General features: G+C 31.1%; 1 protein-coding gene across 1 annotated transcript in view; it reads right to left on the reverse strand.

Annotated features, from left to right (window-relative positions):
• Positions 1–13,669, reverse strand: part of LOC115890283 — a 93,624-nt gene extending 79,955 nt beyond the window's left edge. The window contains exon 1 of the mRNA XM_030910464.1: positions 13,510–13,669. Within this exon, the coding sequence (XP_030766324.1) occupies positions 13,510–13,669 (160 nt within the window). The remainder of the gene's footprint in view (positions 1–13,509) is intronic.
• Between the last annotated feature and the right edge of the window lie 919 nt (positions 13,670–14,588).

The following is a 14,588-nucleotide window of genomic DNA, read 5'->3' on the forward strand; positions in this document are numbered from 1 at the left end:
AAAATAGAATAATATATAGGGTGTTCCATTTAAAAAAATACAACTATAATATTTTTTACTTATTTGGGACACTCTGTACCTTGTAAAATATTTTTAAATTGTAGCTCTAATAGTCGTTCAACTAACCCAAAACTTACAATTTGTAAAAATCTAATCGTTTAGTTACAATACTCCGTGTCGTATGTGGTGAACAACCCTGTATAAACAAACGTTGTGATATTTAGCATCATATGCAAATAAATCGTCATATCCAGAAAGCTTTCCGTACAAAATAAAGTATATAAAGTCGGATTCTGACGACTCGTGTACTTGGCAAGTACGCCAATATTTGCGTACTTGGCAAGTATACTATTTTTGTAAACAACATTTTTTTGCAACAAGATTGACGCTCACGCTACGCGGCGAGTGACAAATAATTGCACGAGGAATTACTCACACCATCATGGCAAGTATATCCCACTATCAAATGTTTGTACAAGTATACGGGTCGTCAGAGTCGGCCTTAATGAAAATAAACTTTAATAAACAATAATAGAAATGTACGATTTTTGATGGTCATAAGAGGTTATAAACTTTAATAAATACATAGACATCTTGCCTTTTTTCCGCAGCATTTATGATAGTTTTTAGGTTTCGTATAGTAGGATTTTTAATAAAAAATTTATCATTTTCGTTTATAGTTTTTCTGCAAATTAAACAGTCCATAACTAAATAATTTATAACGTACAGAATTTACTAAATTTCAAACTGCAAGTACAATGCACATAATCAGAAATAGGCTTACGGAACTTCGCGTCCGCCGTGCCACTAAATAAAATCGAGTCTCGGGGCGGTTATACCGTATGATCGAGAAAAAACGGCGTCAACGATGGCTATGAAGTGAAGATCGCTGTCATTTTATATGTAAAATTATATGGGAAATGTCATCGATCGTCATTTCCCAGCCAACTGGACGCCGTTTTTTTTTCGATCATACGGTACATAGGCCCGAGCGCCGATCGGTCTCGCGCGCGGCCTATTCTATAATATATAATTTAGGATAACTATAAAACTATTAGTAATAGAAGGTTGTAACAAGTTTTAAAAACTTTTTCAATATCTTTTCTCTATTTCATACGCAGATACTATGTAAAAATTCCTTCAAATAAAAAAGTTTCTCGCTTACCGAAAACCATGATACAATAAAGTTAATGTTTGAAGTTTAATCCATTTTCCAAAAAAAATACGCTCATTATGGAACTTTAATTACCTCAGCTATCATCGCCTATGTGTTCCCAATCGATTAAAAAAAAAGAGTATGTGAATAAGTTGATTAGTTTAGGAGTTATCGCGTAGGAAAGGTAAAAAAACATGGTTATACATCTTTGACAGATTTTTGACATTTTCCGGAATAAAACATTTCTGTCCCCATAGATAAACGAAACAAGTTTAGATTGGAAAGTGCCCATAAGGACAATGTAAACACTATTTGGCGCTAATCTAGCAACGGTCGCGACTCAAAACTTTTGAAAATTTCAGAGCGGTTCGGCTTTTTCCGGAATTATATCGCCAAATATTGTTTATTCAAATTTATTATTATTTTCGTTTAATTTTATAAATAAAAGACTGTGTGTTGCATACAAGAAACTTTATTTTATATAAGGACGCATGTATGAAATACCTATGAAATATTGGAAACCGACGTTATGCCACGATCCACGATGGTTTTTGCAGTTCACAGTTCACAGCACAGCTTTTTAAGTTTTTAATGCCACTTTTTCACAATTATCACCGGTTGGAGTAAATAAAACTTGAATTAAACTCACAAGATAGCAATTATTACTTTGAAAATGGACGCTATAAACACTTTTCGGAATTTCTTTAATGAGAGCGGTTTAGATTTTGAAAGAATATTATGATTTTTGAAGATTCTGACTTTGACAAGAGAAAATTATTTCTGTTTTTGTTTGCCGTTGTTCTTAGCGACCGCTATAGCAGCGCCAGATCGCGTATAACGGTCGCGACCCAAAATAATTTCGCGACCTAAAATTTTTACGGGCTTTCCAATCTAAACTTGTTGCATTTATCTATGTCTGTCCCCTCCAAAAAGGTCGTAAGTAGTCATTTCACATGCCCAAAGTCCTAACTGATAATCCTGTATAGATAGCATGTAGTTATACCTCCAAAAAATATTTTGACACATTTTTATATCGTTTTTACTCGACGAATAATATTTTGTTTCTACATCTTTCTGATTTCGTATAATCAACCGAGGCGCCACCCTGTATATTAGAACAGGGTTCTCTCGTTTCTAAATTTATTTTGGTGTGATTTTAGTGTCAAAAATATTTGGGTTCAAACATTTCTATCCCCTCTTCCTGAAATTTGCCACCAGAATATCTGAGAATATCTAGTATTGTTTTTTTTATACACAAAAATTTCAATATTTCTCACAATTAACATTTTATTGTCGATTATAAGAAAATTGACTATTTTTAGGTCAACGACTCTTTGAGGTTTTCTCATTGTTGGCAATACAAATATTCCAGCGATCTGCTCTACCGTTTCATTGAATAAAAAAACAATAGCGGATGGTGTTATTGCACAGTGAGCCACACAGTGTTCGAGATATTTAACTAAAATAATTTCATAAAAAAAATCTCTTCCAAAAAAACTGCAAGCGATATTTTGGTTTCTTGGTACGTCCGGTTCAGTCCGGTTCAACCAGAAGTACCTGTCAATTTCCTTATTTTATTAAATTAAACTTTTGTAGAACTTTGGTAGATCTCGATAAAGCAAACATATTTTCTCTTAGTCGTTTTTCAAATAATTCCAAAATAACAGAGTTATTTTGCTTTGAAAATTTAAAAAAATATATTTTTGGCTTAAATTTTGAGAATCACTGGATTTTACCGGATTTTTGTTCTTCTAAATTTAATCCACCACCTATGTTTCCATCATCATCATCATTTAGCTTATACCCTCCACTGCTGAACAAAAGCCTCCCTTAACTCTAGCCATTTCTTTCTATTTTGTGCCACTTGAATCCAGTTTCCAGCCACTCTCTTAATGTCATCTGTCCACGACTAGAAGGTGAGTCTCTGTTTCTATTATCGGCCTCGTGTCTCGGTGTATGTTGCCATATTATCAAGATAATATTAGAGGAGTGCTTTAAGCCCTTATGGGATACAAATCTCGGAATTCATTTACTGTGAACGAATTTTTATAAAACTTTTTGCATTGTTTTGTTAATAAGATATATTATAAAGTTTACCCATTTAAATTCGTTGCTTTCACTTTAGTATTTAAATAAACACGCATATATAGATGCATACATACAAGATGGCTCCGTATTCCGCAAAAGCTCTGTATCAGGATTCCTATTTGAGATTTTTACTCCAAACCTTTTACAAAATATGTGTCTAATGGTAGTTGACATTTCAAAAATATTTTTTTTAGATATACAGGGTGAGTCAAATATATCTATATTTGTTTAGTTCAGTGAATTTGCTATAAAATGCCAGTTCCAAAAATACCTTAAAATACCATAGAGAATACTCAGTAGTTTTTGAATTATAAATACAACCATGAAGACGTCAATCTAGACGTCCAGGAACCTTCGTATGAGAACTTCTAATCGGGACCATCGCACAGTGCTTCGAACATATGGCTCTAGAGGACAAAAATCCAAAACTTCTCTTTTATTGTAAGCAATTTATTCAAACTAGGTTTATTTGACACAAATGAGGAGTATTCCCATTGTACTAAATGATGATGTTCTTAGTCCCACGTTTATGAAAAAAAAATCTTATAAATAATAATAATGTTGGAGCTGTGTTCCATCTAAGCAAATAATAAGTTATAGTATGAAAACGGTGTAAGTATTAAATAAATTCCTGTGATAAAAAAGAATTGAAATAACATTAGAACATGATTCCTACAATATAAGCCTAATATAAGATAAAAATGTTTTTCTTTAATGAAAAGAAACATTAATGTTATATTTAATTAAAAAAAAACTTAAGATACTATAAATTTACTTTAGGACAACAAAATGCATAGATCGTAACTACTCTGATTCAGGAGAATCACTGCTGACAGAATCTTCCAAATTTATAGTATCCAAATCACAGGTAGATGAAGTATCCTCACATATAAGATATTTCTGTACATCATTTTCTAATATGTTACTTTTTCGCGTTGTTACTGTTCATTTTGTCGGTATGAGGGGTTCGGATGTTAATAGTTACCTCTTTAATAGACCATATCCATATATTATTTTTTCCTTTTCTTGGGTATGAGATTTTATAATAAATTGAAAGATGGACACTTTTTTTATGCGACGTTTCGCTCCAACATAGTGGACTTTTTCAGGCACAAGTGGTGTCTCATTTGACTGGAAGGTTCATCAATATCTAATAAGAACATATTTTTTGAAATACAAATAATTTTGAGTTCTTGTCCTTATGATCAAGCCAAGTATTAGCCAGATCGGCATTGCTTATCAGTTTTACTCCATCTGAAAAGTATTATAAAATAAAGTTCGTCGCAAGCAGACGCAGGTGAACTATACAAAAATTAAAAGTGTATGAATATGGCAACAAAAATATTCAATAAATACGATATGTTTTGATATGTTTTTTTTAAATGCCTTTTTGAAGTTTCAAAACGTAAAATTTTTATACCCCTTTAAGAATCATCTTAAAAAATAAATAAAAGCTAAACAATCACGAACTTGTTTAGAAATAAATTTAAAGTACATACCTTGTTTAACAATATCCATAGTGGCTTTCAATTAAGTACGTACCCGTTTAACTCCATAATATACAGAACTACTATGAATGTTATTCTTTTCACTGATGAGATAATGATCGCAAAATTTATTTTTAGTGAAAATATTTGCTAACAAAAACGCTGTTTATGAAAAATAATATACAGGATGGTTGAACATTGCTATAAGTATAAAATTATATATTCAGATATTAGTAAATTTTAACTTATTTTTTGATTTTTGTCCATGGGACGAAGCACTGTGCATCGGCTTATTGTAAGTTTATCGCTAAGGAACCACCGTTTGCCAGCTTTTCAAATTGATAATGAATTGCACTTAAGAAACGTACATATTAACTAACGGACTATAAGAAGAAGATTAAATAAAGCAAATCTTATGCTTCGGAACCAGAACTTACTAGATGTATTGACTAGGCCCAAAAGCAAAGGCATGGTCTTAATGTAAAAATTACGAAAAAATGTTAGTGTCTTCTTCAAAAGCGATTATTTCCAACAAAAATAAAGCTAATGAGATGAACCAAAAAACAAACCATCGAGAAAGGATGTATCTAGATGATAAAATTATTTTTAAATTTCTCGCGGTTTTACCATATTCCACAGGGTATTTCAAACTTTCACCAAATTATCAACATTTTGATTTCCCTCGTATAATTCAAGATGGGTGAGTTTCATTTCTAATTTAGAAAAAGATACTAAAAAGTCAAATAATTTGGCTACACACTGCTTAAAAAATCATCAAAATCTGCCCATTAAAACAAAATATATCAAACTTCAAAATACATCAAAGTTTCACGGTACCCATTTTTCGTGCCGGTGAATGTATTTCAAAAACTATACATTTTAGTCATATACTTTTCTAATGAAACAAACCTTTATTTTTTACTAGAATCGAAAAATCAATTAATATATAGGGTGTTCCATTGCAAAAAACATAACTTTGATGTGTAACTTTTGTTGGAGACACCCTATAGAACTCTACATAATTTTAGAAAATGCTTTAAATTGACTTACATAAGCTCACAAAATTTCACTTCAATATAAACTTTTGTTCTCCTTGCAAAAACCGCGTCGTATATGTCGCGCCATTCTGTATAATTCGATTTGAATCAAAATTTCAATGATTAGAATATAAGCAGAATAGGTATAGCTTATGCAATAGATTTATTTACTTCAATAAATTTACTTAGAAAGAGAATTAAAAAAATAAAAAAATTAAGAAGGAAATAATTAAGATTTACTAAAATTACGAAAATAAAAAATTAAAAGCAACGAAAAAAAAATGGGTAAACATTTTAAGTATTTTATCTATAAAACACAATACAGAAGGTTTCATATTAATACATTCACAGTAAGTGAATTCCGAGGTAAAAGTCTCTGGGCACTCCACTATATGGCAAAAAATAAAATAATGTTTTTAACTAAAAATAAATCCTTTTTTTTTTCGAAAAATTCAAAATTTTACAATTTTTTTTCGCAAATAAAGCCTCATAAACGTGTTTCTGGGGTCGAAATATACCACTTCTAATAATATTTACACTTATTTAAGACTCACCCTGTATATTTACGTTCTTTCTATTCTTTCCCTAGAATATACAGGGTGAGTTTTAAATAACTGCAATTATTTTCAGGGCTGGTAGATCTCGATTAAAGAAACCTACTTTCTCCTTACCGTTTTTAAATGAAAGTCCAAAATAACCGAGATATTTTACTTTGAAAATTTAAAAAAAATATATTTCTCGTTTACATTTTGAGAATTACTGGATTTTCTCTGGGTTTCCTTACTTGTAAATTTAATTTACTGTCTATGTTGCGATATTATGAAGATATTATGTTTTAAAACTAAAAATTAATAAAATTTTCCGGTTTTTTTCAAAAAAATCCAAATTTTCAGAAAACTAAAATATTTGCACTTATTTAAGGCAAAACATGGAAACAAAACACAAAACTATAACAAAAGTAAGAAACGGAATACAGCCTTTAAGTTTTGACCAAAGAATGTCTAAAAGTCTTTGGTTTTGACCAAGTTTTGGCTTAAGGGTTTTGGCTCACATTTTAGTTGCGTGACATTTTAGTTACACATGATTTTTTTTGGATAACTTCAAAATTCCGGCATATTGAATTTAAAGTGCTATTTAAAAATTCTTTTCTTTCAGGTTCGATAAGAATAGACAGGGTGTCTCAGATTTTAATCGGGAAAATTTAATAGACGATAGAACTTGCAGAAATAAAACAAAAAGTTCATATCAACTTGTAAGATTTAAAGCTTCCTTTTCGAGATACAGGGTTAAATTTACTTAAAAAAGAAAAAAATTAAGATTATTTGAAAAACTATTTAATCGATTTTGATATAACTTGACCCGTTTATAATACTTACTATGGGACTTAATTTGATGTAATTAGATTTAAGTTTAATAGCCAGGGGCGGCGGTGGAGCATCACTGTTAAATTATTTTAAAGGAAAAAATAGGCCACGCCACTGCTTTTTTAGAAGTTTAATATTATTTTCACCTTCATTTCGATGTTATTAGTAAATATAGCAATAGCAAACATTAGACCAGTGTTTACAAGATCAAATTTAATTTTCAAAATATAATTCATTTACGGCGTAGAAAGCCTTGTCTAGTAAATAAATAAGAGTTCAATGCTTTGCGAAATGAAAAAAATGATGTTATGGATTTGATTTCAAATAGCAGGTGATTGTGCATTTTTTTCGAGTTGTATAATATTGAACTTTTAACTAACTATTAGTGGGGTAGGTAGATAAAGATCTTGCTCCGCGTTCCTGAGTGGATAAGTGTGAGATGGCCTTTCTTGAGAAGCTGATACATGTTTACGTAATAAATGAATTTAATTTTTTTCGCAAGAAGTAAGCATGATAGACAAAAAGTCAGGAGACAAAAAAATAATATTTTTAATTACTAAATCCAAAAATAATATTAAACTTCTAAAAAAGCAGTGGCGTGCCGCCTATTTTTTCCTTTAAAATAATTTAACAGTGATGCCCCACCGCCGCCCCTAGCTATTAAACTTAAATCTAATTACATCAAATTAAGTCCTATAGTAAGTATTATAAACGGGTCAAGTTATATCAAAATCGATTAAATAGTTTTTCAAATATCTTATTTTTTTTCTTTTTTAAGTAACTTTAATACCCTGTATCTCAAAAAGGAAGCTTTAAATCTTACAAGTTGATATGAACTTTTTGTTTTATTTTTGCAAGTTCTATCGTCTATTAAATTTCCCCGATTAAAATCTGAGACACCCTGTCTATTCTTATCGAACCTGAAAGACAAGAACTTTAAAATAGCACTTTAAATTCAATATGACGGAATTTTGAAGTTATCCAAAAAAATCACGTGTAACTAAAATGTCACGCAAGTAAAATGTGCAATATACAGGGTGTTTCAAAACAAATGCAAAAAACTTCAGGGGGTGATTCCTTGTTCAAAATAAAGGGTAGTTTGCTTTATAAACGTTGGGTCAAAAGTCAACCATTAGGGAGATATCGCGGTACAAAGATGGCGGAAAAATAATGTTTTTATTGTTTATCTTGAAAACGAAAAATGATAGACTAATGAAATTTTATGGAAGCATTTGGATAGTTTAGTTTGTTTAGAAACTTTTTTATCTCTTGTGTTTTTTTGATAAAACTCACCGATTTGAAATTAAAAAATAAAATGTAAAGCATTACATGTCAGGACAAAAAACAATTTTAGATAAAGAATCTAGTGGGCTGCTCTATTTTTTTGGGGAAAAAATCTAGTCGGCCGCGGTCACTTTTTAGAATGTTTCTAATATTATTTTATTGGCATTACTCTACTGCAATACGTTATTATCTAGATTCTTATTGTTATCGTTATTATCACTAGATTCTTTATCTAAAAGTGTTTTTTTATCCTGACATGTAATGCTTTACATTTTATTTTTTAATTTCAAATCGGCGAGTTTTATCAAAGAAACACAAGAGATAAAAAAGTGTTTAAACAAACCAAGCTATCCAAATGAATTTTTTTGCATGTGTTTGATAAGAGTTTTCTTTAAATTTCGTTAACAAGAATGATATGGGTAGTTTATTCCAACTCGTTCCACTCATTTTAAAAAAGTGAAAAATTACCAGAAAGTGTGTTTTCATAACGGTAATGCCCCCATAAAATTTTATTAGTCTAACTCTTTTTGTTTTCAAGATAAAGAATAAAAACATTATTTTTCCGCCATTTTTGTACCGCGATATCTCCCTAATGGTTGACTTTTGACCCAATGTTTATGAAGCAAACTACCCTTTATTTTGAACAAGGGATCGCCCCTGAAGTTTTTCGCATTTGTTTTGAAACACCCTGTATATTTGGGACAACTAATACTCAGCTCGGAATCTCTACTACCAGAAATCAACAAAAGAATTAAGTTAGCATGTAGTACTTATGGAAGAAACCACTCTATCTAAAGAAGAACACATTGGACCAATATACTACTACCAAAGATAATTCTACTACGAATAGATAACCCACGTAAATGGGACGGCTGGAACCGGCCAAAAGACATCAATGCACACGTAAACTTTATTATTTCGTGCGGAAACCCTTGTGAACGAGACGCGGCGTTGCCAATAACTGTAAGACATCTATTTAGTTAGAAAATTATATTGAATTTAGCATTTATCTTTAAAATTTTTTTGGAAATTTGATACAAGTTAACTTGAAATAAAAAAAAATAAAACTAAACATATTTTAATAGACAACACTCATTTTTACAAAAAGCTACATAACAACATTTGACAATCAAAGAAACAAAATAAAAATTTGTCGAGTCAAATCTAAAAATTAGTTAAATGAAAAGAAGTTTTAAATATATTGATTTATAGAGGAGAAAAAAATTTATTTATTTTTCATTTTGATATTTATAGTACCTATATACAGAGTGTCCCATTTTCGTGTGTTTTGCAGGGTTTCTCATTTATGAGTAGAGGTACAAAGATGATGTTTTCACTATTTAGTATTTTATTATTTTTTCGTTTGATTTGCCTTCCTATGGGATTTCTAAAAATATAATTTAGGTAATCTATATTTATTTTTATAAATAAATATAGATTATGCCGTGTTATGCAAGCCGTATTGACAGCCGTATTACACAAGTTCATTTTCAGTGCAGTTTATTAAGATAACACCGTGGAAAGCATAATTATCTGATTAAATAAAATAAAATAATAATACTCTTTTAAACAAGTTTATTCATGTTAAAAGTTAAAAAATGCATTTTTACCTTGTTTGTGAAAATAAATATATTATATTTGTAGAAAGCTCATAACAAGGCAAATAAAATAAAAAAATATACAGGGTGTCTCTTTAAAAACTACCGAACTTGAAACAAATTAACATTGATTTATAATTTTTTCGAATTTCGATAAAACTGTTAAAGAAAGAACATGTGTGATACATTTAATTTTTATAACCGAATAAAAATGTACTATACAGGGTGTTTTAAAAAACATGTGCCATCTCTTGTGGGGAGATTCCTCACATAAAAATAAGACTTATTTTTCGTATCAACATAGGTCCGATTCTGCTTTGTTTCGTAGCTACTGGGTGTTAAAGTCTTAATAATCTTTCGATTTATTATAATTTTCTTTCAAGTACTTTTAGTTATTTGAATTAAATTTTTGGGGTAAAAGTTACTATAAGTGTTACATATTTTAATGCTAAAAAAGCGCCAATAAATTCATCAGGGACGTGCAAAAAAACATGTGCGCCTCTGACTTTTTTTATATCAAAACTGTGTAGGCCATTTAATGCCAATTAAAAGGCATCTCTTGATATTTTGTCCAATTCGACCTCCTTAATGAGATAAACGCAATTTTATTAATCACAATAATTAATAAAATTAACATAAAAATAAAAAATTAATAAATTTAATATTATTAATTAAATATTATTACTATGTCATTATTCGACTAGTAATAATACATCAAACTAATCCAACATACAGCAATTTCAAATAAAAAAATATTGGTTATTAAGATAACAACAAAAAACCTAATTTAAAAAAAAATTAACATCCTGTAACTCTAAAACTATGCAATTCCATACCCATGTTTATAGGAACTTTTTTTCATATTTTTTGATGAGGATATCGTTTTGCGTTTATCTCATCAAGGAGGCCGAAATCGACAAAATATCAAGAGAGAACTTTTAATCGGCATTAAACTACGTACACTATTTCGCTAACAAGAGAAAAAAAGTCAGTGGCGTACATGATTTTTTAAGAAAATATTTCAGTGATAACCCATATGCACGTCCCTGGTGAATATGTCCACACTTTTTTGGCTTTAAAATATGTCGCATTTATAGTAAATATTACAAAATAAAAACACTAAATCACCACAATACACCAAAACACTTTTACTTTTACACTGGACGCGCGTTTCGCTAACCATGTTAGCATCATCAGCAGATGATTATAAACTGGCAGTTGTGGTGATTTAGTGTTTTTATTTTGCTGTGTAACACCAAAGGTTCCAACCCTCAACTGTAATAGTAAATATTACCCTGAAAATTTTTTTCATTCAAAACGCCAAAAAGTACATGGAAAGAAATAATATAAGAAAATTATAATAAATCGAAAATATATTAAGATTTAACACCCTGTAGCTACGAAGCGGAATTGGACCTATGTTGATATGAAAAATTAATCTTATTTTTACGCAGAACCATCACAAAAAAGGCCCTAAAATATCTCAATAACGAGCTCAAATGAACTAGTAAAATAGTTATTTCTGTAGGGTAGATATGCTAAAATTCTACTTGTTTTTTAAACCTTTTAGTTTTTGTTTGTCAATTTTTTTAACTTCTTCCCATTTGCAAAATTTGAAGATATTAGTAATAATTAAATAATTAGTAATAATAGCTCCTGTGTATAGTGTTTAACGCCTTGGGAGTAGCAAGTTACAGCTTGCCATACTAGAGCCGTTCGGTATACAAGGAAGGTAGTGTGGCTAGCACTACGCTTCAACCGCCTATTATTACCTCAGGATTGTGAATCCCAAGTACTCATTTAAAGGCTGAGTCGACCTAGGTACCCAAACTATTTTTATTTTAATAAAAATAGTCGGCTGATGAAATGCCGGGTGTGGGATTCGAACCCACACCTTGAGATTGGTAGACGAGAGCCTGTACCTCTACGCCACCGGGCACCATCATAATTAAATAATTCAATTAAAAAAAGTTTGTGTGGGTAGCATGTTTTTTCCTTACTACCTAACCAAATCGAAATCTCACTTTTCGCAATAATTTTGCTTTTTATTTTAATACCTAAATATTCTTGTTCTTTATATTCATTAAAATATTTTTTCGACAAAATAAACATCTTTTGGATTAAGTTCGAAATTTCTGTACATGGCACAATTAGGAAAAGTCTGTCCACCTCATAATTTTTGTTCAGTAAAAAGTTTTTTTTGGATCAAGTTGATGAGCAATAAGGTCTTGGTTGTGAAATTTTGAACTGCACTCTAAACAATTAAATTTATCTTGCATTTTTTTTAGAAGATATCCAGCATAATATTCAGTCACGCCTCTGCTTACCCGAATTTAAAATCCAACGTTCGCATATAATTCGATTTTTATAGGGGAACCTAAACATTTTTAAATTAGGATTGTCCCTCCTTGATAGTCTGCAATTATAATATTGACATACATTGTCCGACATGTTTTTAAAACGCGAAAACTTAAATCAAAATATAATAACTCAAAATAATAAAGCAAAATCCACAATTCAAAATATAAAAAATGAGCACACCACGAAGCCTTCACATCGAGGTGCGGGGGAATACGGAAGGCTTTGGTGATCGCCGTCGGGCCGCCGCGTGTGCCGGTAGCATTTGGCGTACGATTTGGCAACATAGACAAGGAAGGAATCGCTTTTTAACGTTGCGGCGCCTCGATGGATCCCGGCTCAAAAAGCCGAGCTCCTTTTGGTTCCAAAAATTTTACACGGGATGGGTTTTCTATTGTGTTAACTATAATATTCTTTGCTACTACTCATGACATGCATGCAAAACCTGGACACTTAAAACGGGCATTATAAGGAAACTGCAGGTAGAACAATGCTAATAGAACGAAATATGCTGGTGGTTGTCCCCAGAAAGACCGTAAAAAATAGAGTGGATACGACAAAAAGCCCAGGCAATAGATGTCATCCACAGAGTGAAATCTCTCAATTGGCAATGGGCAGGACACCTGGTAAGAAGGACGGACAACAGGTGGACTACAAAAATTACAGCATGGTACCCACGAGGAATTAAGAGACCTAAAAGAAGACCGAACTTGAGATGGGACCATGATATTAGGAAATTAGCAGGGATATCTTGGGCCCGCGTAGTCAACAATAGACAACAATGGGTCCAATTACAAAGAGAGCATCTAAATACGTGAGGGAGGCTACACCATATTTAGAAATGGTTGAATAAGCTGAAAATGATGATGATGATTTAGGTTCAACCGGAAGTGATATTCAATTCTTCTTAAAAACAATAAAATGGAGGTCTATGCAACGATTTCGTTATACCGTATGATCCAGCGATGGCTATGAAATGAAGATCGCTGTCATTTTAAATGTAAATGTATATGGGAAATGTCATCGATCGTCATTTCCCAGCCAATTGGACGCCGTTTTTTTTCGATCATACAGTATATATGAATGATTCGTTAATATTGTAAAATGATAAATCTGAAATAAATAAGGTTTACTTACCGACATCGCACACAATAGACCCCGGTTCCAGTCCCGATAAAAATTCTTTAATTTTCGGCCACGGCTTACTTCGAGGATTATCATAGTATTGCTCATAAACGTCGTGAACGTATGTCTGTTCCAAAGCAACACTACGAGATATTTTGTCGTTTGAGGCCATTTTCGGTGTGTGGTAATTCTTTGGTTCTTATTCGTTATCTGTAAAAAAATGAATATAGTAATAACAGTTTAAAAGTGCACTAAATATTTTTTAGTATGATTAAAATATTCTTTGGTATGATGTCTTCCCATATGGTATGTACCCATTTCTTCTAGTTCTCTGTTCCGATTGCTTTAGTCTCTTTTATTAATTGTTGCGCTCCAATGGTTTTGATTTGCTTGGTTAATTTTGTTACGCTTGGCCGTATTGGCCATGGCTTTTGTTCCCTTGAATATACGAAAACGGAAAGATGTAGAAACACAAATTTTTATGGGCATATGTGGAGAGGCAATGTGCATCATTTAAAATTATTTTCAAATGTACAGGAGGTGTCAGAACGAAGATCCATACCAAAGTTATATTTTTTCTTATGGAACACCCGGTATTTTATTTTTGGATTCTTGGGCATAAAATAAGGTATTTATTATAAGGGTTTAATATGTTTAAAAGCTTTGGTTTTTGAGATACTTAAATATGCATATTATAATAAAAAAGTTTGTCACAGTTTGTTATGGCTTAAAAGTAAGCACATGAATTAATTCTGAAAAGTAACATAGAGGGTATGTTACTTTTCAGAATTAATTCATGTGCTTACTTTTAAGCCAGAGAAATAAACTTTATTAAACATTTTTATTGCTTCCTTAAATGTATACAGGGGTATCAAAAATTGCTGGTCTGAACTCTGGTCAAACGCTGGTCAAAACCCCAATATAGTTTGGACCAAGACCATTTGAATCTGCTTCGATTTATTTAAAAAATACAGGGTATAGCATTTGAAATAACAACGTTTTTATAAAAAATAAATCCTTAAAATAGATCAGCAATTTTTGGTACCCCTGTATAAATTTAAGAAAGCAATAACATTTTTCAGTAAAGTTTA

The sequence above is a fragment of the Sitophilus oryzae genome, unplaced genomic scaffold, assembly GCF_002938485.1.
Source record: "Sitophilus oryzae breed Bouriz unplaced genomic scaffold, Soryzae_2.0 scaffold_1178_pilon_pilon, whole genome shotgun sequence".
Classification (NCBI taxonomy): Eukaryota; Metazoa; Arthropoda; class Insecta; order Coleoptera; family Curculionidae; genus Sitophilus; species Sitophilus oryzae.